The sequence below is a fragment of the Triticum urartu genome, chromosome 2 (assembly GCF_003073215.2).
Source record: "Triticum urartu cultivar G1812 chromosome 2, Tu2.1, whole genome shotgun sequence".
In the NCBI taxonomy this organism is placed as follows: Eukaryota; Viridiplantae; Streptophyta; class Magnoliopsida; order Poales; family Poaceae; genus Triticum; species Triticum urartu.
Genome location: NC_053023.1, coordinates 193,138,706 through 193,165,944, shown reverse-complemented (window position 1 = coordinate 193,165,944; position 27,239 = coordinate 193,138,706). Strand labels below are relative to the sequence as shown.

General features: G+C 47.9%; 3 protein-coding genes across 3 annotated transcripts; all 3 read left to right on the top strand.

Moving 5' to 3' along the window:
• Positions 1-4,844: 4,844 nt before the first annotated feature.
• LOC125541395 (laccase-4-like) lies at positions 4,845-7,699 on the top strand. Its single transcript, XM_048704820.1, has 4 exons — positions 4,845-4,949; positions 5,045-5,570; positions 6,295-7,269; positions 7,358-7,699. The coding sequence occupies exons 1-4, from the start codon at positions 4,845-4,847 to the stop codon at positions 7,486-7,488; spliced, it is 1,737 nt and encodes a 578-aa protein (XP_048560777.1). The 3' UTR covers positions 7,489-7,699.
• Positions 7,700-10,099: 2,400 nt separating this feature from the next.
• On the top strand, positions 10,100-14,975 carry LOC125536709 (putative PAP-specific phosphatase, mitochondrial). Its single transcript, XM_048699950.1, has 9 exons — positions 10,100-10,260; positions 10,367-10,499; positions 12,081-12,183; positions 12,273-12,508; positions 12,594-12,653; positions 13,851-14,224; positions 14,338-14,416; positions 14,506-14,556; positions 14,664-14,975. Exons 1-9 carry the CDS (start codon positions 10,160-10,162, stop codon positions 14,805-14,807), a joined length of 1,281 nt encoding a protein of 426 aa, XP_048555907.1. The 5' UTR covers positions 10,100-10,159; the 3' UTR covers positions 14,808-14,975.
• A 6,371-nt stretch (positions 14,976-21,346) lies between these two features.
• On the top strand, positions 21,347-23,319 carry LOC125536708 (transcription factor MYB41-like). Its single transcript, XM_048699949.1, has 3 exons — positions 21,347-21,745; positions 21,853-21,982; positions 22,125-23,319. The coding sequence occupies exons 1-3, from the start codon at positions 21,613-21,615 to the stop codon at positions 22,909-22,911; spliced, it is 1,050 nt and encodes a 349-aa protein (XP_048555906.1). The 5' UTR covers positions 21,347-21,612; the 3' UTR covers positions 22,912-23,319.
• The last annotated feature ends 3,920 nt before the right edge of the window (positions 23,320-27,239 follow it).

Here is a 27,239-nt window from a genome sequence, read left to right as displayed (position 1 = left end):
AACTCTCATGTTCAGTTCTGGAAACACTTTTCGTTAGTGAGATTGAATATTTTTATGCAAAAAGAAGTACTTTAAAAATCACCTCTATCCCTTCATCTCCAAATTATTACAAATATCAATTAACAGAGCGTTTGGTTTGAGTCTTTCTCTAGAGTCCTATATTATTCTTTCTCTGGGTTTCCATAGTAAATTTTGGCTCCCATATTCATCTTCTAGGGGTCTTATCCATTAGACAATGGACGCTTTTCTTTTATATTTTATTCTTTTTTTTGTCTTGTTTAAGCTTTCTATCAAATCGCTGCAATTGATGTCCGATAATAAGGAGAAGGAAGAGATCTTCAAAAAGTAGGCTTTATGATACGATAAAGAATCAAACTTGTTTACATTTTACCAGGAAAATTTACACCACCAGCTATGAAGGAATACCTCGGAGGGTGTGTAGGGGATCTAGGAGGTTCTCTCTCATGTTCCAAGAAAAGTTATACCACCAACTATGAGGGGTGTCCAAACTGCACCGTAATCTCCTATTGAAGTTAATAAGGCATTGTTCGAGATGTTCCCGACAAAAGCACGGAGACAAGATATATACCAGACACATTTTTTCGATGCCATTGGGATGTGTGCGGCCCAGCGACCAGGACTGTTCGCAGGGAGAAAAGTGCGGAGTGCATAAATGGCACCATTTTGCTTCTCATTCCAAAGGTACCAAATCTCACTCTCTTGTCACATTTCTGACCAACCAGTCTATGAAGTGTACTGTACAAAATTGTTTCTAAAGTTGTGGCCAACCGACTAAATATGATTTTGTCGAAAATTGTTTCGGAAGAATAACATCATGCATTCATATATATTGTGCTCATAACTGATAATATCATCTCAGCATATGAATGTTTGCATTTCATGAAGCAAAATAGGGCGAAGAAGAATATCTACTGTGCTCTAGAGCTTGATATGATGAAAGCCTATATAGGGTTGAATGGACATATTTGCAGGCTATAATGAGGGAAATGGGCTTTCCTTCAACTTTGATACGGTTATGGGTATGGTTAGAATAGTCTCTCTCTCATCATTTGCACAGGGAGCCCGCCATGACTGTTAGCTTCAAGCTCCGCCGCCAGATCCGTCCACCCAGGCACCTCCTCGTCCGGATCTGCTCCTTCCCGCTGCTGCACACCTTCCCCAGCTCGAGATCGAGCACGTCGCCGCCATGGACCTCCTGTTCGTGCAGTAGCACGAGGGAGACAATGCCCCGCCTCGACCACGCGCCTGGGCCGCTTCCCTTTGCCAGATGTGTGTGTGAGAGAGGGGATGAGAAAGAAGAAGAAGAAGAAGAAGAAGAAGACCAAGTCAATTTGTGTATGTGGCAAAAAAATTCTGCCAACTCAGCCTGACCAGCGGGTCTGACCAATTAGTGATGTCATCCAAATGCTTAGTATTTTTCATCGGTGCTTTTTTGCCACTATCAAATTTTCGGTTTGATGCAAAGTGTCACGTTTTGTAAAATGGTGGTTTTTCAAAAGTTATGACGTGAAAGTGGTGGTTATGTGCATTTTACTTGATCACGTCGTATGACACGATTAATCAATAAAGCTTAGTTGTGTTGTCTAAAGAAACATCTGCTTCCCCTAAGACAAAAATCCTCTCGCGAGAGTTAACAACTGAAAAACGTTGATCGGGTTGGGTAAGGCATCCTTCTCTCCATTGGGAATTGTACAAGGAAAGAAGTCGAGAACCCAAAGTGCCTTTCTGCTCCCGAGCTCATTTGAGCTCGGTGAACAGTAAAATCGAAAAAAAATCAAAAAAAATTCAAAAAATTCTAATTTGGGGAGAAACATTGACAAAAGTTCTAAGTGCTTGCAAAAATTCATCATGAAATCACATTCCTGTAAAGTGTGGCAAAAAAACAAATTCAGTGCTCCAAAATGCTTTTGAAAGTAGCTTTTTCAGAGTACTGATTTTGTTTTTTTTTGCCACGCCTTCTAGAAATGTGATTTCATGGCGAATTTTTGTAAGCACTTAGAACTTTTGTCAATGTTTCTTCCAAAAAAAATTGGATTTTTTTAAATTTTTTTTGATTTAGTTTTGATTTTACTGTTCACCCGAGCTCATTTGAGCTCGGGTGCAGAAACTCCGCGTCCAGAACCGTCGAGAACACACGTCAAAGATAGAAAGAGATGTCAACAACCATGTCGAATTGTTAAGTAATCATGCAAACGTTGGTACATGCACATAGGATACTGATACTATATTCGTATATTGGACTGTAGTAGGTGAAGGAAAGATGGTGCTACGAACTGAAGTTACCTGCGATTCTGTGGGACTTGTTTCGGAGCTATGCTGGTTGCTTTGGCGACAGTGACCGGCTGAACTAATTTTCCATTGTGTTGTGCCTTTCTCCAGGAGCTAGCCAATCTTGCTGTACCATGCAAGTGATGTTTCGATGATTAAGCTGCAGAACCTAACTTTGACTGATGTTTCTGCCTTTTCTCCAGGAGCTAATCCAGAATACCTTGGATTAAACATAATGTAAACGTCAATTTTGATCGACTACTCCGGTAAACAACATCCCAAATCTGTCATATATATACAGTAGGAAAGATTGATGCGAAACCATCGTCCACCGAGGAGCACAAAATTGGCAAAAGTCATTATTCTAACCTGTGATGGAAATCAATTCACAAACTAAACTGTTGGCGAAAAAATTTCACTCCTTTAATCTTTTCGTGTAGCGCCCGACGGTTAGACGCCACATTATACTGTGCAACGCCTGACTAACAGGTGCTACACGCCTGGCCAACGTCGCACCTCGGACGGTCTCAAAATTGCTAAGTCAGTGTGCAACGCCTGAGAGTTAGGCGCTACACTATATAGTATTTTTTTGGAAAAGGAGGTTAAACCATCTGCCTCTGCAACAGCCGATATATACATCCATCTTTATTAATTATTTCACAAAGGTCTGACAAGAAAATACATCAAGCCACCCAAAGCCACAACTCACACCTACAAACTTAATAATATGGAGTGCTCTCACCCTTCATATCTAAAATCAGTGTCGTCGCCGATCCATCCACATAACATATCGGGACCAACAGCTGGTGCAGCAGACCTAAAGCGTGCACCACATGCACACGTTTTAGAAGCCAGAAGCCGCCATCATCCTCGGACCGCTGACCCATTTTCAGGATAGATATCCGCATCATCCTTGCCAATTTAGACATTCATCAATGCCACCACGGCGCCCAACGGGCCACCGTCCTGCGCGCAATCATCCAGACGCGAAAACTCTGGAAGATCTATCATGTGTGGCACCTGCCGACCAGGCATGACACAACGTAGCACCTGTCTGTCAGTCATGACTTGACATCTCAACCAAAGCTCCGTGCAAGACTTAGCCGCTCTACCTCCTGCCTCTGACTTCCAGCGCTGCTCCACAAACGATGCTCCCAAGAGAGTAACGATATCGAAGTACCGCCATCATCCGATCTGGATGACCAGATCTTAGGGTTTCCCCCAAAGCAACACGAGTGGGTCGACAGAGGTTACACGACGATGCCTTCATCAAGGTAGCGACGCAAAACACCTCGATCGCCCGCCATCGGCTCGGTTTTCATTGGCAACTCTGTCTCCCCAACTCACAGCCGAGACTAGATGCCGAATCTGCAGATCCGACCACCTAGTCTCAGGCCGACCCATCTTCGGCGGAGGAGGTGGCCACCACCGCCACGCCCAGGGCCGCAGCCCCCGACATCCTCGAGTTGCCGGTCGATCCCAGGGACAGCAAGCCATTGATGGAACGGTACACGAGGTTGCGACTCGCCGAAGCCCATCCGGGCCGAAATCGAGCGCCGTCGCTGGACCTGCTGTCGTACGCCGCCGCCTCCCCTCACACCCTGCCGTAGATCCGGCCATCACGGGTCGCCGCCGTTCTGACCGAAGCGCGGGCTGAGGAGGAACGCCGATGCCGCTGCAGCACACAGGCTTTGCCTGCGACGCCCCCGGTGGCGGCGGCGGGGGGAGGAGGTGCTGAAGTGAATGGGAGGAGGCAGCCGACGGGGACGCTCCGGTGCGGCACCGCGGCACCCCACGGGAGCGGGATAGGGTTAGGTGCTACACTATATAGTGTAGCGCCTAGTGTCTAGGCGTTGCACTAGTGGCTGCACTATTTGCTACTACAAGACGAAGCAGCTACTAGTGCATCGCCTAGCGTTTATAGTGTAGCGCCTAGCTGTCAGGCATTGTACACTGACTTAGCAATTTTCAAGCAACCTAGGATGCGACGCTGGCCAGGCGTGTAGCGCCTACCCTACCTGCATAGTGTAGTGTGATGTTTGGCTGTCGGGCGTTACACGAAAGGATTAGCGGAGCGAAAAAATTTCATCAACAGTTCAGTTTGTGAATTGATTTCGATCATAGGTCATATTTGTTGTTTTTGGCCACAAAATTCGGCGTCCCTATTATTAGCTTTACCCTACTTGTCGATCGGCAACGGAAGCCGTACGTGACTGGGGGTAGGAGGCATGCAAATTAAACCAGAGGTGATGGATGGAACGAATGCACTGTCTTTCGCTCGACTCCAAAGCTATAGCACTCCAGCTCAAGCTCCTGCCTTGATAGTTCATCCACCGAAGCACCTAACGAAAATTGACCACGTAGAAAACCTCAAAGAAATGGGACGGTGGTACGTAGCTGGTGGTACACGCTTGCCACTTCCTACATACATGTATATATAAACTCAAGTACCTGTTCGAGCAAAAGCATTCCATCCTCACCTGGCCATACATCTTCCCCTCAAGAGCTCAACATCGATCAGCTAGCTGATCGGGGCATACTTGAAAACTCTGACCATGGCGATTTCCTCCCGTCTTCCGGCTCCATGCTCTCTCCTCATGGCGACTCTCATGCTACTCATCGTCCAGGCACAAAGCATCACGAGGCACTACGATTTCAATGTACGTATATATGCACGTACGTCCGCATTCATCTATGTTCTACATGCATTTTCTCACATGGACGGGGATCGTCTTCATAACCTTGATCTCTGCAGGTGCAAATGGCGAACGTGACGAGGCTGTGCGCCAGCAAGAGCATCGTGACGGTGAACGGGGAGTACCCCGGCCCGACGCTGGTGGCGAGGGAGGGCGATCGCGTGCTCGTCCGCGTCACCAACCACGTAGCGCACAACATGACGCTGCACTGGCACGGCATCCGGCAGCTGCGGAGCGGCTGGGCCGACGGGCCGGCGTACGTCACGCAGTGCCCGATTCAGACGGGCCAGAGCTACGTCTACAACTTCACCGTCACCGGGCAGCGCGGCACACTCTGGTGGCACGCGCACATCTCCTGGCTACGCGCCACCGTCTACGGCGTCATCGTCATCCTTCCCAAGCTCGGCGTCCTTTACCCCTTCGTTGCGCCACACAAGGAAGTTCCAGTTCTCTTCGGTGAGTGGTGGAGGGCGGACACGGAGGCACTGGTCAGCCAGGCGCTCCGGACGGGCGGCGCCCCAAATATCTCAGACGCTTTCACCATCAATGGCCTCCCTGGGCCGCTATACAACTGCTCCGCTAAAGGTACATTGCGCTCACTCTGTGCTTCCATGCATCTTAATCTTCAAAGATTTATAAACCTAGTGACCAGTATGCTTACCGTGCGCCCATGCCACTTTGCAGACACGTTCAAGCTGAAGGTGGAACCTGGGAAAACATACCTACTGCGCCTCATCAACGCTGCTCTCAACGACGAGCTATTCTTCTCCGTCGCCAACCCGTCTGTATCGTCTGCGTCACCAACCGCGTAGCGCACAACATGACGCTGCACTGGCACGGCATCCGGCAGCTGCGGAGCGGCTGGGCCGACGGGCCGGCGTACGTTACGCAGTGCCCGATTCAGACGGGCCAGAGCTACGTCTACAACTTCACCGTCGCCGGGCAGCGCGGCACGCTGTGGTGGCACGCGCACATCTCCTGGCTACGCGCCACCGTATACGGCGCCATCGTCATCCTCCCCAAGCTCGGCGTGCCTTACCCGTTCGTTGCGCCGCACAAGGAAGTTCCTCTTCTCTTCGGCGAGTGGTGGAGGGCGGACACAGAGGCGGTGGTCAGCCAGGCGCTCCGGACGGGCGGCGCCCCAAACATCTCAGATGCTTTCACCATCAATGGCCTTCCTGGGCCGCTATACAACTGCTCCGCTAAAGGTACATTGCACTCACTCTATGCTTCCATGCATCTTTTATGTTACACCTTCGGTAATCGTCAAGGATTTATATACTTACCGTGCATCCATGGCATATTGCAGACACGTTCAAACTGAAGGTGAAACCTGGAAAAACATACATGTTGCGCCTCATCAACGCTGCTCTTAACGACGAGCTCTTCTTCTCCGTCGCCAACCACACGCTCACCATCGTCGAGGTCGACGCAGTCTACGTCAAACCATTCACAGTCAAGACCCTGATAATCTCTCCGGGCCAGACCACCAACGTGCTCCTCACAGCCAAGCCGTTCTATCCCAAGGCTAACTTCTACATGTCCGCCGCGCCATACTCCGTCATCAGGCCTGGCACGTTCGACAGCACCACGGTCGCCGGCATACTCGAGTACCACAACCCTCGCTCCGCCTCCGAGTCAAGCTTCGACAAGGACCTGCCACTCTTCAGGCCGACTATGCCGAGGTTCAACGACACGGGCCTGGTCACCAACTTCACCTCCAAGCTCCGGAGCCTTGCCACACCGCAGTACCCGGCCGCCGTGCCACAGTCGGTGGACAAGCGGTTCTTCTTCACGGTCGGCTTGGGCACACGCCCTTGCCCCGTGAATGCGACGTGCCAGGGGCCTACCAACACCACGCAGTTTGCGGCGGCCATCAACAACATCTCCCTGGTGCTTCCTTCCACAGCGCTCCTACAGTCGCACTTCACAGGCGTGTCTCGGGGTGTCTATGGGTCGAACTTTCCGACCACGCCCCTCTCGCAATTCAACTACACTGGGGTATCGCCGAACAACACGAACGTGGCCACCGGGACCAAGTTGCTCGTGCTGCCATTCAACGCCACGGTGGAGCTGGTGATGCAGGACACGAGCATCCTTGGCATCGAGAGCCACCCTCTGCACCTTCACGGCTTCAATTTCTTTGTCGTGGGGCAAGGCTTTGGCAACTACGACCCTGTGAATGACCCAACGAGGTTTAACCTCGTCGACCCCGTCGAGCGAAACACCGTTGGCGTGCCAGCTGGTGGATGGGTGGCCATACGTTTTCTCGCCGACAACCCAGGTAAAGCAGAGTTGTATATACTTACTATCTATTCATGAAACTGAATGCGTAGCCTGTGCTCATATTTGTGGTATGCATGTATCCACAGGTGTATGGTTCATGCATTGCCATTTGGAGGTGCACACAACTTGGGGACTACGAATGGCATGGCTGGTGCAAGACGGGAGCCTACCGAACCAGAAGCTGCTCCCCCCGCCATCCGATCTTCCCAAATGCTAGTCGGAGAGGATCAAAGTTGTTGATTTTTCCTCATTTACCGGTTTGCTAACTAGCAATTGTTTTCTCCTTCAGAAGATTTTTAGTGTATTTAATCAGTGTGTTGGTCTTGTAATTTTCTTGTGATTTCTAAATATTTTATTAATACTTTGTAGCGACAATGTTTTGACTCTTCTCGAATAAACAATGACTTCAATAGAATGTCCAAATCTTTAAGCCATTTTTTGTTGGTATTTCACTAGTTTGTTGTTAAAAATAAATGTTCATTAGTTTCAGTGAAACTATCTTTAGAGGTACAAATAGCATGATTGGCTAAACTTACTTGAGCTAAAATAAACTTCAATTCTTATCTTCACATGCTCGATGAATATAGAGTGCTACAAGTATTTGTTTTGAACCATTTGTTCCACATTTTGAACTATTTAGCATTTATATTAGGAAATTTCCATTTCCCAGTGAAATTGGATGTGATTTATCACATGACGGATACTTCCCGATTTATTTCCATCAACACCTTAGTCAAAGTAATACATGGCAATCTTTGGGAGATAGCGCGAGTGGAGATCACGCTTTTTAGGGTGGCATGGAGAGCCTAACACATTGGAGGAGGGGACGGTGTGCAGATGAGAACATGCCATGTGTGATTTGCACATGACGTTGAATGTGTGCATGATGCTTTATTTGTGGTTGATGCAATTTACTTAATTTTCTTAAGAATGTGTACATGATTACTTTTAAAACTAATGTTGTTCATACAAGTGTGGGTTGTTAAATGGCAGAATAAGGAAACAAATTAAAGTCTATATATGGTGATTTTGTGTTTACAGTGGCAGTTGTTGCTTGCGGTAGTAGTGATTTCCCGGGGCATCCTCAACAGTTTTTGAGGGGTATCAGACACTGAAATTGTCAAAGCACTTGCATTGCGAGAGGCTCTCTCCTTGGTAGAGGATCATGACAAGCCAATACTTTCTAATTGCTAATGAGATTATGGCTATAGGATCAGATTTTGATGATATTGCTTTCCGCCTCATCTTCGATGACATTTGGGCCATGTAGGTGCAGAGGACCTCGGCCCCCTGCCAGCGGGAGGGATCTCGTTCTCATTCTTGTTAGGTTCAGTGTCTTGGTTGGGGTTGTGTGGCGGCAACGACGTCCCTCGGCAGGAATAATGTCTCCCACATTCTATCCCGTCCTGATCGCGTGTCTAGGCTTCATTGGAGAGTGTGATAGCCTGGCTTAATAGGGATGATAGACTACTCATATCAATAAGGAATTCCTTCTTTTTCGGAAGCCCATTCGGACAGAACTCCAAAGTTAACTGTGATCAGTTTGGAGTAATTTCAGGATGGGTGACCGATCGGGAAGTTGCTCCCGGGTGCGCACGAGTGAGGACAAAGTATGCAGAAAAGACTAGTAATGATCTGTGGAGCCAGTCTAGATCCCGCCAGGAGTAACGACCACCGGCGAATGTGTCCGGGGCATTACAAGTTGGTATCAGAGCCAACCCTCGCGGTTACACGGATGTTTGCGGACAGATGCACGGTCATGTTGTCCATGACGTTTGTGACCCGTCGTGGCACACGACATGACACATGTACCGGACTGGATGCACAGACGTATGTGCCAAGAGGAAACGTTCCTGTGACCCGACAAGGGTGTCGGTTTCTCTGAGTGGGGGTGTATGTGATAGCCTGGCTTAACAGAGATGATAGACTACTCATATCAATAAGGAATTCCTTCTTTTCCGGAAGCCCATTCGGACAGAAGTCCAAAGTTAAGCGTGCTCAGCTTGGAGTAATTTCAGAACGGGTGACCGATCGGGAAGTTGCTTCCGGGTGCGCGAGTGAGGACAAAATGCGCAGAAAAAACTAGTATTGATCTGTGGGGCCAGTCTATATCCCGCCAGGAGTAACGACCACCGACAGGTGTGTCCGGAGCGTTATAGAGGGCGTGTAAAGGTGTGTCTTTGTCGGATCTCGTGGGATTCGGTCGGTGTTGGTTTTCGGTGAATCTGTTTCGATTTGGTCTTCGTTCATCTTCATTTGTATGTTTATTGGTTCGATCTTTTCGATCTACGACTTTTTTCATCAACAATGGTTGCTTCTCTAATGCGTTGGTGGCCTTAGCACACGACTTCTCGACTGTCTATTATAACTAGATTTGTCCGACTTCGGAAAAGGAAAGGCGATGACGGTGGCACGTCTTCAACTTGCACGTGTGTTTATAATCGTTGCTAGGTGGTCCATGGAACTGGCTGTAATTTTTATTAGCTTTGATGTCATTTGTACTGTCAATTGTCATAATTAACAATAAATGGATTAAAAGTTTCTTGAAAAAATATTTCTGAACAAAGCTCACACACTTGCCTTTGAAATAATTTCGGCCTGTTTGTTTGGCTGATTGATCCAACAGAGGCCTGACTTTCGTAGTAGACGAAAACATCTCTTGCGTCGCCGAAAATTCTAAAATAAATCTAAAATAATATAAATATTAAAATTTTGAATCCTGGTGGACTAAGGATATCACTATCCTCTTAACCATCCAACACAAGTTTGGTTTGTTCCAAATACTTTTGTCATGTGATCAACAAATGGGTACATAATTTTCTGAAGAAAAAAAACATCATTCAACAGTATCAGCCGTCCTGCTCCCGCCACACACACCCATATCACACATGCCGCTCCTCCACCTCTCGCTTCCGCCGCACCGTCTCCTCGTCGGCCGCCGGCGACTATTCGCCCCGCCGACGCCTCCTCCCTCTCGTATCTCGATAAGGTTTCCCTCGCAAGCTCCCAGGCCATACATCCATCCTCCGATGTGATTTTGGTAGCAGCAGCCGCCGCCGCCGCCTCTTCGGCTGATCTGTTCTGTTATTGGACAGGGCGGCAGCGTTGATATCGTCAGCCGCGGAGGATGGAAGCGATCTCCCCTTCCCTCCAGAGCGCGCTCCCCACCACCGCGAGCTCGCCGCGGCCGCTGCCTCTGTCGAGCGCGCCTGCCGCCTCTGCGTAGACGTGAGTTGACCTCATCCCCTCCTCTAGGTTTCAGATTGGGCGCCGGGGTAGTTGCCATTCGGTGGCATAGCAGTGATTTACCACTGTAAAGTAGCTCTCTTGATGTAAAGTTCGATGACAACAAAGTTGAGAAAAAAAATTAGGAAGGATCAACTAATTTGCATATTATTCTCTGAAGTCAATTCCTGCGGTGTTGCAATTTGTTTTGCAAAAAATGAGTGAAAAGCTCCGTGGAACACCAAAATGTCAGTCCTTGCAACTGTATGATAAAGCACGAGACATATTGTGTGAAGAGGTTTATTTCTGGGGTAAAGTTTTGCAAGACAGAACATTAAGCATCCAATGCGTAATGCGGTATGCTAGACACAGAGAAAATCAAGTCATTTCATGTACTCGGTAGCTTTAGTAAAATCATCAAAATGATTTACCTATTCTAAAACACAGTTGTGTATTGTGGTCGCCATGTGAGTGTGATCATAAAAGGTACACAATCTCATTTGGAAAAATTTAACCATACAGAGTAGAACAACAATAATACACTTCATTTTTTTTCGAGGAACCGGCAGGAGCACTGCCTTTTCATTTGGACGAAGAAGAAGGTTTATGTACAGATGTGTCATGTTTTTTAAGGGAACTTGGTGGAAACCATAAGACAGGAACAGACTGACTATTTCTCCCTCTGTAAAGAAAAATAAGAGCGTTTAGATCACTAAACTAGTGATCTAAACGATCTTATAGTATTTCTTTACGGAGGGAGTACCTTATAGCCAATACCTTCCGTGGCATGGGTGCGCCCAAAAGCCATGTCGCGTTGGAGAGCTAGAGCAGCAACCTCAAAATGGGTGAGGCGGGTTCCGCTGAAGATGCGATGGTTGTGTTTCTTCCATATGTTCCACAACGTGTATAAGAGAATACCACTCTGGTGTCGCTTGACCTCCTTCAGGCTATTGGGGATCATCTCGTCCCACCAATGTGAGACTGCCATGGTGAATAGAAGTGTTGGGTCCGCCGCCATATCCATATTCTCTCCCGTCCAATCTTTAATGTGGCTCCAGACCGCTGTCAAGAAGGGGCAGTTCTTGCAGAGGTGCATGGCCATTTCCGGCTCCCCCAGACATAGTTGGCATTGTGGATCATACGGCCATCAAATGCTTCATATTATGCACCGTTTATTTCTGAAGTATTGACATCACTCAGTTTAGTATGTCTAAATTCTTCCCAAATTCCAACATATATACCTGAAAATAAGTATAAACTATGGGATAGTTAGGAAATGAGAGGTACATGCATTCACGGAAGCCAGAATTATTTCTTGTGTATCTCTTCGTTTAGGTTCAAATTGGCAAAGACCCATTTTGGTCTAGCCAGTTTTGTTGCGGTTACTGAGAAGAGCATAAGTAAAAAACAGAAGCCCCAAAGGTTTCAGCAGCAATAAACTGCACTAAACCCAAACGTTGACTTTGCGAGTGCTCAGTGCATCATTTAATGGTGATGTAATAAATTCAAATGCCTAGCATGTCATCGATTATCTAGCTGATGACCTGAGCTACATTTTGCTGGTTAATTTGTATGCTTTGACAGGTGAAGAGATCACTTCTTTCAGGTGGAAGGAAGATTCTTGAAAAGAATGACCAAAGTCCTGTGACAATTGCAGATTTTGGAGTTCAGGCCCTTATCAGCTTCGGTAATTCATAGCATAATTCCTTAGTTCAGCTTACCATATGCACTTTGTGCCTTCATCTGATGCCACATTTACCCTGGTGCTACTGGAAGAGCTCCAGCAACTGTTTCCATCAATACCTCTGGTGGCAGAAGAGGACTCAACATTTCTGAAGTCATCTAATCCTGATGATAACAGTGGTAATGTACTCATTGAGTCAATTTCAAGTGCTGTCACAGACAAAGTGAAAAATAGTGGTTCACCTTTAACTCATGATGATGTGTTGAGAGCTATTGATAGAGGAGGCAAGGATGCTGTCTCCTTTGATTCAAATCCTGCTACTTATTGGGTAAACTGCCAAGGTTTCATTAATCGCATATCAGGATCTGTAAAAGTTCGTTCCACTGAGTTATCATGATGCTGCGGTTTTGAAGGTACTTGATCCAATTGATGGCACTAAAGGTTTCTTGAAAGGAGATGATGCTCTGTATGTGGTACAGCTCTCTGTTTATTTGTTTCTTTTTGCTTGAATGAACGGCAGGAGCTCTTCCTAATTATTTTATGGGAGGGAAAGATTATGTACAGGGGGCTAAAAGACAAACAGCTAGGTGCCAAAACTATTTAATCTGTACAGGAGCTTGCAGAAACAGCATTAGGCTGGCTGAGCTAAGTAGGTAGCTAGCAGTCTATCATTGCTCCATCCCATTGTTCATTGTCCTCACGAACTTCGCGTGCATTCTATCTTGGACTTAAGGGTTGATTCTGCAAGATTCTACTACTCCTCTACTTGCATACATTCTACCAGCTATGCATAACTAACCCAATGGAGTCATTCGACACCTTTCTTTTGAAAATTGTACCTTTCTCTTGTCACAAAGCTGACAGGGAAACCAAGTTGTAAGAGTCCACAATATTCATGATGTCACAGCCTAGCCAGCTGAGTACTGTATTCCGCACAAATTTAGCAACAAGGAGCATAACAGGCATAGTTGGAACACCGTTTTCTGTGATGTGTCAGTGCGGGGCAAGATTGTTCCTGAAGGCCATCCTCTCTTGGTGGGGTGGCTCTGTGTTCATTATAAGGCTTATCACTGGGTATTGCTGACCGCATCCTGTTTCTGGGCATTATGTGTGTCGGACACTATTTTCTCAAACACACATTAAAATGTGTATTGTACTAGAAAATGTCGTGATGATGCATATTGGACTATTTATATGTGTAGCTTGTCTCTGGGCCTCCATCATGTGTTCCCTGTAGCATAAGCGATCCAGATGCATGTATCAAAAGCCACAATCAACATTATGAGATTCATAGCACGTTGATGTTTGTAGCTTGATGATTTTCCACATGGTTCCTCACTGAAACAAACCATATTTAACATTGTAACATCGTCATTTTATTTACCGGCGTAAAGTTTTCTTGCAGTTTTTTTTAATGAAGCACTGTCCTTTTGAATTTGCAAACTTTGATAATACCAAGTTTGACAAAATAGGATGTCTGAATACTTAGTTTGGCAAATTAGGGTTTGTAAATACCATTTTTGTTCGCTCATCTATGGTAGCTGTTCAGCCTGAATTTTGCAGGTCCATGCTTTCTAAAATTCTAAGTGCTATCTGGGCAATAGATCATGGTCACTACATTTTCGTATTCTTTTTATTCTGATATGAAGCTATTCTTGCTTTGTCTTAAGGTCGGTTTGGCTCTTGTGGTGAACGGAAAGGTAGCAGTAGGAGTGATGGGATGTCCAAATTGGACCACGGCAAACAAGAAAGAAGAAAATCTTGATCCCTGTCCTGGCAATGGCATCCTTATGGTGTCTCATGTAGGCTGTGGTACTTGGTCTAGGCACTTGTCTCCTGAGATTGGCCAGCTCACCACAGCACAGGATGTTTGGAAGAGATGTTTTGTTGATGCATGTTCAGTTGTGCACATGGCACGCTTCTGCATTCCGGATAGCCAAACTTGGAACATGATACCATTATCCCTCCTCTTTGACTCAACGACGGACGAATCTGATACTCGAGATGAGAATAAAATTCTTCTCCGATATGCTTGCTGTGGCAGGTTTGTTGCATTTTCTGTTTATTACCACTATACTAGAAAAGTATGTTAGGTTGATAGTGACTATCTTAGACTAATCATCGGTGAGTGATAATGCTCTTGCTGATGTTTTGTAGCTTGTGCAAATATATAATGGTAGCATCTGGGAGAGCCTCAGTTTTTTTCAGTCGAGCCCGGGTGAACACTCAAATCAAGGTGTCCGCTTGCTTGAAATTCCAATGGTTCCAACTTGTGGAATATGTTTACACATACGCTGACCTTTTCTACTCCCACTGTTTGCATAGGCTTGGGATCATGCTGTTGGGATGATTTGTGTGCAGGAAGCTGGCGGTCAGGTATATACACACCTCTGTCTGTTAAGCCAGAACTCAGTCAAATGTACATTTGTTCTATCGATTCACCGGCATTAGTATTATAACCTTTTTTTTTTTGAAACTGGCAGATCAGTGACTGGAGTGGGAAACCGTTGGATCTTGCAGCTGACCTAACAGGGCGCAGAATTCTCTACCCTTCAGGCGGTGTTCTTGTGACAAACGGTGCTGTGCACGACGAACTCGTCGAACTGATATCAGCAAACCACGAATAGATGCAATGTTTCACAGCTTCAAACAGGAGCACAATTTTGTTTTGTCTGTAACATTTTACCGTGTGGACCAACAATCTGTATCGGGTCTCGCATTCAGAGAGGGGAAAAAAACGCATCCTTGTTCAGAATATTTTACATGAATCAAACAGCACAGTTCCCTTTGACTAATGAGCACCTGAATGAACTTGTCAAGCAACGTCACCCAGAAGCTATAGGCGTGATGAAATGCGGTACCGTGCTCGATGTTCCCTTGAGTCGGCATCTAAATCGCCTTCAGGATTCTACAGTCCTTGGCCTTCAGAGTCTCTGAACCTGTTGGATAACCCTCAGAAGCTTGCATTGCATGGTCGTACGACGTCCACGCAGGCACGCACCCCTGAGCCGTAGGCCTCATTCAGGCGAAGCTTGCAGCATGGAGAAGCGAAATCTCGGACCAATCTGACATCGCTGCACCTTGCAACATGTTTGGCCACCAATTCAAGCCCAAGAAAAAGACACCCCCAAAGCTCGCAGGATAACGACCTGCAGCGATCGTTCGTAATGCAAAATCGGCACCTTCCAAGCATAAGCATGATTAGCCCAGCAAATCCCCGTCACGTACACCAGGGCGAGCTTTACTGCTGCAGCCAGCACGACGGTCTGGACACTGATCCGTTGGCCTCTCCGGTGACACGTACCTCCGCCTGCCGCGGGTTCAGTAAACCGAGATGACCCGACATTATATCTTCTTGCTGTAGCCCATGCTGACTTTGATGGGCGTAATATAAGAAAGGCTACTGATCAGATGTTTTTGCCTGCACGAAGTCGCGATTGCCGTACGCGTCTTCAGAATAGCTCTGCTGCGTAAGCAAGCTAGCTTAGCTATCAGGGTGAAATTAAGTTGTCGAAGGCATCAAGAGGGTTAACTGGATACTGAAATGCTGCCTGTCGCTTGCTGCAGGAACCGCCCATGCTTGCCAAGAGTCAGCCATTCCGGCAAACCCCGGCTGATTGACCACCGGAAATGACATGACTTGGATGTACAAGTGGTTGGACTTCAGATACCGTGAAAGTGTATGGAACGAGCCAATGCCCTTCTTGCCCAAGAGATCAAGTGCCAAATGCTCTCAAGTGTATGTGCTGGTGAACTACTATTTGCGCTGGCGTCCGAGATCGAGCATTGTCGGCGCAAGTTTCGCGTATTGAGCCACGCAACTGAAATCTTGGTATCTCACTTGACACCATATAAAAACATCAAGGAAATTGTTGTTTTGCTGCTTAACAACAAGCTGTGCGTATTGGCCACTAAGCATGAGCTCTTTTTTGCTCCAAAAAAGAGAGCGCTCCCTCCGATTTCATTATCAAAACCAATGTCTTTGGTGTACATAAAAAGCTTACAGGAAATTAATGTATAAAGACACAAATGGAAGAAAACTCTCTCCGAGTGCACGAGCATGAGCTAGCGTCGGAACGGCCAACCAATGTACTACGTACTACATATGAACAGCTGAAAACAGGTTCCAAATGTTCTGAATAATTCCGACTAATATACTCCTCAGCACGTCTTTTCAGTCAGACATATGAACATTAATTTCTCCCCTTCTCTTTCTAGCCACAGATTGCACTCCATCATGAATTGTCCTCTGATGCTCTGACCCATATGCTGAATCGACCAAGGTCCAAGGCATATACGGAACCAAGTGCGCTAGCTGTTTTTATTATGCCACCAACTTGCCGCATCCAGATGACAATAATGTCGCATAAGAAAGATACACCCCTAGAAAATTAAATGCCCTTCTTGCCGTTTCCAAGCCATATGCATCCAGGGAGCAAGTACGATATGCATGTTCCATCACATGAAATAACAATGCTTCCCGCCCATCTACTCTTGCTAACCATAGGCGGAGGCGATCCAGGTCACAACCAAACGCAACCACAGCCACGGGCGCCTCATCCTGGCCAGTCACAAATACTTATATGGAGCAGCTGGGGCGTGATGCAACGGAGGCGCCAGTTTGTGTGTTGAGTTGACAGTTTGTTGACACCTCATCCATGGATCCACGTATGTACGTACCTCGACCCCCATGCAAATACCATAGTTTTATACGGACCGCACGCATGAACAGTGATCACAGGCTCGCAGAGATGCCAAAAAAGAAAAGAAATAGTATAGGAGATCGTCACAGCTATCGCAATTAACTAACCTCTCAATCATGTTCATGCCTGATCACCAAATGAATGTTCTAGCAGAATCTGGTTCAGATAATACACTTACACTTAACTATGCATGGATGCCCTATACCACGAACGATGGAGGTAAAGATCAATTGGCCGATGCGCACAGCAGCTAGTGGACCATTTTACTTTTACCTTGGTCGATCTGATCGTGTTCCAACGTGGCAGACCCTGATCCGTGATCGCAGGTGCTAATCAACCATCCCGGAGTAGAAAACGCGATCACATCCGCGTAAAGTGCAGCAAGACAAAGTCAGAGTTGCCTTGGCCATCCAGCTCCGCATTAATCTACAGTATCTAACGCGCGGTTTGCTCTTCCAATCCGGTGCCTTTTGCGTCCAAACAATCAAACCCACGGATCCCAGGCTAAAAATACACAATTATGAGAGGGATTTGAATAGGATAAACGTCAATGTTAGGATGAAGCAGGCGAGACCGGGGTGACCTCACGGAGATCTCCCGGATCACCCAACCGCGAATTAACTATGCACGCGCGCGTATTATAGAGAAGGACGCCGTAGCGCCTAGACTATTGGAGGCCGGGGGACACGTAGGCGCGTGTGTGCGTCGCGTTATTCGCAGTCGCAGCAACCATCTGCCCGTCCGTCAAACGGAGCGACGTCGGCGGAGCTCCGTTTCGGGCAGGGGATACGCCATGGAATCCTGATCGCGCGCCACGCGACCCCCCGATCAGGTATTACGGGAATACTTAAGAGCTTCGTGTGGGCGGGTTAATGGTTGTTAATTTGAGGGCGTGTGTTGAAAACTGCTGGGGATTTGTTTTGAGTAGCTACTGCGTGGAAGAGGGCCGGTGTCTCCATGGCGAGAGACATGGAGGCGTATGCAGCTTATATGTTGATTATAAGTAGAGTTAAGTTACTACCAAATCTAGCTAGCTGGCTAGGTTATCTCTGTGTGCAAGCTCTGCCTGATTAAGTAGCTAGGTAGGTGGGTTAATTGTATACGCCATGTGTATGTATCAGTGTATCTCATGCGGATTAACAAATGGTGTAACATGCATGTCTACGTACCTTGTTCGTCTTATCTACTAGTAATACGTATACGACGACCTGTCAAGTCTTGAAGCAAATCTACTAGCTATAGCTACGTAGCGAGCTCGGTAGGTTTATTCCCGGCAAAAAAGGAAATGCGTACACGTATGCATATATATGCGATATGCGTACGTACTGGCGTAGTATCTGCGTTGCCGTATGAACAACGATCGCCAGCGGAAGCTGCGCGAGAGTGTGATCTCACTGCCCGTACTTTTATCACTACATATACTTTCCCTATTGCTAATAGCGATCCGTGTACGGACACAGGTTAAAGTACGCCGGTCGATCCCCGGAAGCATCGGCAAGCGTTGCTCGCTGGCACTTCACAGGTGTGCACGGTGCGCTCACACGGCGAGGCGCTGTCGTCGTTACGTCTGCACGCTAGTCTAATCACCTCTCGGTAATTTTTGCCTCCAGTTTCGTTCGGACCAGTCGATTGGCACGTACAGTACAATTGAGCTCATCACGCATGCTCAATTAATTGAGCACTACAAAGTACTAGTATGTGGTAAATAAAAGGTTACATGCAATCATGTAATCTTAGCTGAAACAGTGATTGCATGTAGACCATTGATAGCATGCATGCATGCATTGCCCATGCTCCCCAATTAAGTCTAAGAGAAGGACGGTCGGCCAACTAGTCCGAAACAGCACTGTTTTATTGGACGCGGGGTTATTTTCATGACATACGTATATGATGTCTGCATTTGGAAACGTATGCCAAAAGCGGCCACTGCCTCCCAAAATTATAATGTCGCTGTGTGAATCCGTACCGTTAGTGGAGCGACCTGCATACTAATCGCCTTGCCTAATTTGGACTTGGTTCCCCGCCCTCTTGCTTAAACTAATTATTAAGATGGGTGCCTTAGTTTGGAGGGCTGGCTAATCAGGGGGTCGCGGTACAGGTTTGTAGTTGGGCAACAGAGTTCATTATTAATCTTATTACATTAGTATTCACCGCAAGCAAGCAAGCATTCTATAGGGCATTGACTGTTTTAGTCGTTGCGCGTTTGATGGAGTGGATGAGATATTTGTGCATTGTTAACTTTGCCGTAAGCGGCACACTTTGGCTTTCTTTTCGTCCCTTCTCCAAATTAATCTTCTATTTGTGGATGTGCTCATCAGCTAAATTGAACCTGCTCGTTGGTTTCGTCTGCGCTACTAGTAGCTTGTTTTGCGTCACCTTATATTTGAACATTAATTAAATCAACAAATTAATGCTCCGTCCTGGAGGAAAACGTAAGACTGTCAAAAACTTCATTCAAGCGTGCTCTCGTGTTGTACTGGCATGTACGAGTGGCTTGATGTGTGCCGGCCGTGTCGAGCAATTATTGTGATGCACAAAAGGTCAATTGACATGGACACTAGAAGCTCGATTGGCAGACACGCGTCCCTACCAAAGAGAGAGAGCTTAGCGGAGTACCAAGTGAGTTTTGCGTGTTTCATGGAACTAGGACAACAAAAAGACGATGCTAAATGCCAAGTATGTTTCATTTTCACCCATTTAACTAAGATCTTCTTCTTTGCGGGTGATTTAACCGGAACGTAGTAATCTTTTTAGTAATATTATTAGGTACTCCACTCAGGGTATGTACGTACATGCTGTTTTGTACTACTCCATATATGAGCCTTCACTTGCGACATCAATAGTTCATGCTTCGTTCACTCGTGGATAGCATCCGTACAGCAAGGCAGTACAAATATGATATTATCTCCAAGGTCGCATTTTCCTGGCTTGATGTCACTTTCATTTTCCTTTACACACACTCTGATATGCTTGGGCAAACTTTTTTGACATTTGTTTTCGCTTTACATATTAACTAGTAATATCAGCGAAGAAACCGCACCTGCTGGTTGTGAAGGGACACCAAGTACGAGTCGCAATTGCCCGAAAAGAAGCACACGAGCCCTCACACCACATGAGCAGGTGGCACACCTGTGCACACCCGCGTACTTGTCAGCCACACACACGGTCGCCGGCCGGCACACGACGTACGTGGGGAGCCTCTAAAAACCTCCGCGCGAAAATCGATCCATCGGTCGTTTTACACGACGCAAATCCAAAAACGAGCAAAAAAAGAAGCAAAAACGTGGCCACGTCGGGATCTTGCATGATCCGCAGATAGATCTCGACGTCGACGTCGGCTCAAACACACACGAGGGCGAGGGCGAGGCCCCCGAGCAAGAGCGTCCGTCCCGAATTCGATTTCGAACACATGCGCGTGGCGCGCCTCCTTTAGTCAGATCTTCTTTCGTTACGGACCACGGCGGGGCGAGACTGTCATGTGGCCGGCCGGCATGGCAGGTAGCGAGGACGTACGGCGGGAAGGCGGTGCGGGCGCAGGCCCATGCACAGGAATTAAAAGGAAAGCTGCACGCGGGCCTCTGCCGCCTTGCCAGTTTATCGCTGGTGCTGCTGGCCCCTCCCGCCGCTGCTGCTGCTGCCATGGCCATGGCCCGTGGCCGTGGGAGCAGGGCAGTGCGGTTTTCCTTCCACGCAGCAGCGTCCGTGCAGTTCCTCGACCACAAGGGCGAGCTAGAGATAAGAGTTGGCCGGGCCGGCACGAGTCTGGGCCGTCCGTCCCCGGCGCTGCGTTCCGTCAGCGGGGCGAGGTGGCGCAGGAGGGCGGGCGCCACAAGGCAGGGCGGGGCGGGGACGTTCGTCAACGCCAGCTAGCCGACGGGAGTGGCGAAACACGAGTCAATATCCATTGATTGGATTGGATTGGATCGGATGTTTTTGCCCGCCAAGAAATTTACCCTGCCCAGTACATCCTTGGTCTATAGTAGTAGTAAAAGTAAAATACAGTACAGTTGACCGTTTTTCACTCCATCATTGTGTTTTGTTTCCTAGCTCGTACGTTCAGCCTGATGGAGTCTAGTACTAGATTCTACCACCATCGGTAAAAATGGCATGTTCCTGATGGAACTGGCAAAGGGAAGCGCACTCTACTCCGCAAGGATCGACACATGTGATTATCCTAGTCAGTCAAAACACGAGACAATGTTGCACGGGGCTACGGGCTAGCCTTGCCTGCGACGATGGGATAGTCGGGGTGGCACGCCAGCGCGTGCCGTGGGATCTGCTTGGCCACTTTGGGGGGTGGCGTCCCGCCCTGCGTGCGTTTCTTGTCTTCCGGTCGCGACCCTTTTTTACCCCTTCCATCCTCATCCAACGGACGAGACGGTCGCTGCCGTGGGCGTGGCCGTGAGACGAGACGCAGCCCGCAGCCGGCAGGAGAGCCACGTCGCGGCCGCGATAAACAAAGGCCGGCACCGAATCCTGTTGACTTGGACCGCCACCCCCGGCCCGTCGCGCTCGCGCCCTTTATAAGCCTTTCCCTCGCCCCCACACACCTTCGTCTCCCGTCCTCTACCTCCATCCATCCGTCCAGTTTTCAGTTTTCACACTCTCCTGGCTGGCTAGCTAGCTAGCTCCTCTCCATCCTCTACAGCGGCTGCGAGACAAACTGAGCCTTTTCCTGCTCGCTCCATCGCCCAATCCGTCTCTACTCTACAGTTGTATACGCGATTAGATGGGGCGCGCGCCGTGCTGCGACAGGACCGGGCTGAAGAAGGGGCCGTGGACGCAGGAGGAGGACGAGAAGCTCGTCGCCTACATCAAGAAGCACGGCCAGGGCAACTGGCGCACCCTCCCCAAGAATGCCGGTAAGCGACTCGGACTCATGCAGCTGCTTGCTCTGCCAAGTTGGTTAGTTAGTTATCCACCGATCGATCCCACACAATAATTAACTGTGTTGCGTCTGTGTGTGCAGACCTTGAGCGGTGCGGGAAGAGCTGCCGGCTGCGGTGGACCAACTACCTCCGGCCGGACATCAAGCGCGGCCGCTTCTCCTTCGAGGAGGAGGAGACCATCATCCAGCTACACAGCATCCTCGGCAACAAGTAAGAACTACTCACTTCACATCATTCAACTCGACGTAGTACTAGCTAGGCGTCTCTGTTGCTATAGCAGCAGCAGCAGCAGCTAGGCGTACGGTTTCCTGGCGAGTTTGATTTTGATGTGCTTTTTTGCATGATTGCTCAGGTGGTCAGCCATTGCGGCGAGGCTGCCCGGACGGACGGACAACGAGATCAAGAACTACTGGAACACGCACATCCGCAAGCGCCTCCTCCGCATGGGCATCGACCCCGTTACCCACGCGCCGCGCCTCGACCTCCTCGACCTCTCCTCGCTCCTCAAGCCCGCCGCCTACTACCCCACACAGGCCGACCTCGACACGCTCCGCGCCCTCGAGCCGCTCGCCAACTACCCGGACCTCCTCCGCCTCGCCTCCACCCTCCTCGCAGCCCCGACCACAACCTCCTCGCAGCCCACGACCGAACAGCAGATGCTCCTCCCTTGGCTGATCCAGGCGCAGATGGCGCAGCAGGTATCTCAGGCGCCGCCTCAACATGCCACGGCCGCAGACATGTTTTTGCAGCCCAGCTCGGCGTGCCAAATGCCGGGTCTGGTTCACGCGAACCCCGCGCAGCAACTACACCAGGATCACATGGTGCCCTCTGACTACGGGCAGCTCCCGGGCTACGACAACCAGCTCGAGCTCGACTACGTGCCGGCGCTGATGCAGATGGCGTCAGACACGTCGAACCTGCAGTGGAGCAGCCCGGTCACAAGTAGCAACAACAACAACAACTGCAACGTCGGCTCCGGCGTATCCACGCCGTCATCGAGCCCCGCGGGGCGTGTGAACTCGGCTTCACCGACAACCTTCTGCGCCAACGCGAGCAACATCGACGCCTTCAGCGCCGACGCCGCCGGGCTGTTCGACATGCACCTGTCCGATCTCCTGGATGTGAGCGACTACATGTAATGAAAAATACAAGTACGGGTTCCACCTGCATCTGCATGCATGTGGAAGCTAGGTCGAACAGTTCATCACGTACCGACCGACAGGGGGCAAAACATGCATACGATGATGATCTCGTACGAGAGCCGTTTTTGTACAGGATTGTACCATTTTTATCCAGTTCATGGTCACTGGTTACTGTTAGAAACTTCACTTTTGTTTTTCCTGTTATTCTTATTTCGATCTTCAATTCATTGGTGTGTGTGGTGCATGTCAGTGTGGGGAAATCATGGCAAAGGTGGCTTCATATGATTGGTGGAGGCGGCTGCTATCCCTCTCACTTGCATCATATGCTTTGTCTCCAGTGAAGAAAAATAGGGTCACTCCGGTTGCTTTTCTTAGAATGCTACTTTTATTGTCTGTTTGTTCTTGTTCATTCGATTTCTTTAGTTTAATTTTGCTGCCTCTTCTATTTCATTGGTTACTGCACTGCTGAGAATTTAATATAAGTATAATAGAAGAAATCAAAGGGAGGGAGAAAAACCAACTAGAATAAGGACACAAGTAACTGTCAAGTCACTGATGGTCACATGACAAGCAATTATTCTTAAATCGTTGGGAAAATAGACTGGAGTTGGTGTGCAACTTAATCATTGCTGCTGCCTGCTCCGTCTGATCGATGAGCGACCAACAGTTACCCGATCGACCACATATGTATTTGTTTTTCTGTAAGTCAAAGAGAAATCTATGGCAATGGATTAATTAGCAAGCTTCATCAAAGTTTACATTCCTCGTAATACTATATGTTGTAGTTGTAGTTTGATATATATAACCGTCTTGTTTGGGTATGGTCAGGTCAACACACACAACTCGTACAAGGCTGCATGAGCCTAGGTCGTGGTACACCTCCAAGGCCAATGTGTGTAGTGTACGTACACACATACCAAAGTAACTCAATGTATGCATGCATTCTTAGTTATACGTATGGCATATCATTATTTCCGTACGTATTTAAGGCCTTAACTGGAAAAAACATCAGATTAATGAGGCCATGACCTTGTCTTTAAATGCATTGTGTAATTATGTACGCATAATATGTTTGCTCAAATGGAGCCACTGTCCGTCGAGCTCATTATTCAACAACAACTTTGATGAACAAACATGCATTGGATATGTTACAGAGGGAGTATATAAGTAGGTACCTTTAGTGGGCCTAGACCTTGTTAAACTACCATGTTTCCTATGAGATCCCTCCGGACACTACCACTCTCTCTATTGTTTCTTCATGACCCCTCATTTTGACCTTAAGATCGACGGTGAATCAATTATCGGCAGCTCACGCACGCCTGGAGCCTAGCTGTATTTTGTTTGTCAACCCACAAGCGGTGCAATTGCGACACTACCGATCTCTATCCTGGTCATGACCATCACTGTATTCGTGGGCATCCAGAACCACTTAGACCGAATGTGCTCTTGACTAGTCACGACAGAACCAATGAAATCGTGCTAGACTCCTCCAACCTGCCCATGAGTCGTGAAGATCGGAACGACCATGGATCCCAGGCAAGAGCGGAAACTCATTGCTTTCTCCAACATGATGCCTGGAGTTGGCCAAATAATAAGACATCACAAGGATCTTAGGCAATCCATAAACGGTGAAGGCGTATTTTACTTTCTAGCTCAATGACCTATCATTTCTAGTTCAAGCATGTAGACTTGCTACCACATAACAAAAGATGGGCCTTCATTCCAAAAAACCTTCCATGTCTCTAACAATCTAAATACTCACATGAACTTTAATCTCCATTTAGAGAGGCACCCTTTGTTTTCTTCAATATCTATGAATGTCTCTTGTGTGCAGTTGTTTATTCTTTTTTTAAGCGCAAACCGTAGAATAATAGTTCTACTGTAATTTTCATTAAAAATATTTACAAATCAATTACAAGGAGTTTAAGCTTCCAAAATAAAAGCAACTAACCAATACCAGTTCGTGTCACAATCATTTCGTTGAAAATGATTAAACTCTAGCCGATCATCATCGAAGCTGCTATCCAATCTTGCAGAGCCCTTAGGTGCTTTGACTTTATTCTGTACTCCAAGAATTGTAAGTCTACTTTAATTTGAATTTCCTGCAGTTCACACTTGCTACTTCATTTATGAAAACTTTACCATTTCGTTAGATCCATATGTTCCAGCATCCTTGTATGATAATTTCTTGGGGGGGGGGGGGGTGTTGGGGAACGCAGTAATTTCAAAAATTTCCTACGCACACGCAAGATCATGGTAATGCATAGCAACGAGAGGGGAGAGTGTTGTCTACGTACCCTCGTAGACCGTAAGCGGAAGCGTTATGACATCGCGGTTGATGTAGTCACACATCTTCACGATCGACCGATCCTAGTACCGAAAGTACGGCACCTCCGCAATCTACACATGTTCGGCTCGGTGACGTCCCATAAACTCTCGATCCAGCTGAGTATCGAGGGAGAGCTTCATCAGCACGACGACGTGATGATGGTGATGATGATGCTACCGGAACAGGGCTTTGCCTAAGCACTGCTACGATATGATTGTTGGAAATATGCCCTAGAGGCAATAATAAAAAGGATTATTATTATATTTCCTTGTTCATGATAATTGTCTGTATTCATGCTATAATTGTGTTATCCGGAAATCGTAATACATGTGTGAATAACAGACACCAACATGTCCCTAGTATGCCTCTAGTTGACTAGCTCGTTGATCAACAGATAGTCATGGTTTCCTGACTATGGACATTGGATGTCATTGATAACGAGATCACATCATTAGGAGAATGATGTGATGGACAAGACCCAATCCTAAACATAGTACAAGATCGTATAGTTCGTTTGCTAGAGTTTTCTAATGTCAAAGTATCTTTTCCTTAGACCATGAGATCGTGTAACTTCCGGATACCGTAGGAGTGCTTTGGGTCTACCAAACGTCACAACGTAACTGGGTGACTATAAAGGTAGACTACGGGTATCTCCGAAAGCGTCTGTTGGGTTGACACGGATCGAGACTGGGATTTGTCACTCCGTATGACGGAGAGGTATCACTGGGCCCACTCGGTAATGCATCATCATAATGAGCTCAAAGTGACCAAATGTCTGGTCACGGGATCATGCATTACGGTACGAGTAAAGTGACTTGCCGGTAACGAGATTGAACGAGGTATTGGGATACCGACGATCGAATCTCGGGCAAGTAGCATACCGATTGACAAAGGGAATTGTATACGGGGTTGATTGAATCCTCGACATCGTGGTTCATTCGATGAGATCATCGTGGAGCATGTGGGAGCCAACATGGGTATCCAGATCCCGCTGTTGGTTATTGACCGGAGAGTCGTCTCGGTCATGTCTGCTTGTCTCCCGAACCTGTAGGGTCTACACACTTAAGGTTCGGTGACGCTAGGGTTGTGAAGATATGTATATGCAGTAACCCGAATATTGTTCGGAGTCCCGGATGAGATCCCGTACGTCACGAGGAGTTCCGGAATGGTCCGGAGGTAAAGAATTATATATAGGAAGTGCTATTTCGGCCATCGGGACAAGTTTCGGGGTCACCGGTATTGTACCGGGACCACCGGAAGGGTCCCGGGGGTCCACCGGGTGGGGCCACCTATCCCGGGGGGCCCCATGGGCTGAAGTGGGAAGGGACCCAGCCCAAAGTGGGCTGGGGCGCCAACCCCCCAAGGGCCCATGCGGCTAAGGTTGGGGGAAACCCTAAAGGGGGCGCCCCCTTGCTTGGGGGGCAAGCCCCCCACCCCTTGGCCGCCGCCCCCCCTAGTAGATCCATCTACTAGGGCCGGCGCCCCCCCCTTGGCACCCCTATATATAGTTGAGGAGAGGGGAGGACTTCACACCTGAGCTTTGGCGCCTCCCTCTCCTCCCGTTACGTCTCTCCCTCGTAGTATAGGCGAAGCCCTGCTACTGTGACGCCCTGCATCCACCACCACGCCGTCGTGCTGCTGGATCTTCATCAACCTCTCCTCCCCCCCTTGCTGGATCAAGAAGGAGGAGACGTCTCCCGTCCCGTACGTGTGTTGAACGCGGAGGTGCCGTCCGTTCGACGCTTGGTCATCGGTGATTTGGATCACATCGTGTACGACTACATCATCACCGTTCTTTGAACGCTTCCGTGCGCCATCTACAAAGGTATGTAGATGCATCCGATGGCTCGTTGCTAGATGAACTCCTAGATGGATCTTGGTGAAACGAGTAGGAATTTTTTTTGTTTTCTGCAACGTTCCCCAACAGTGGCATCATGAGCTAGGTCTATGCGTAGTTCTTCTTGCGCGAGTAGAACACAATTTGTTGTGGGCGTAG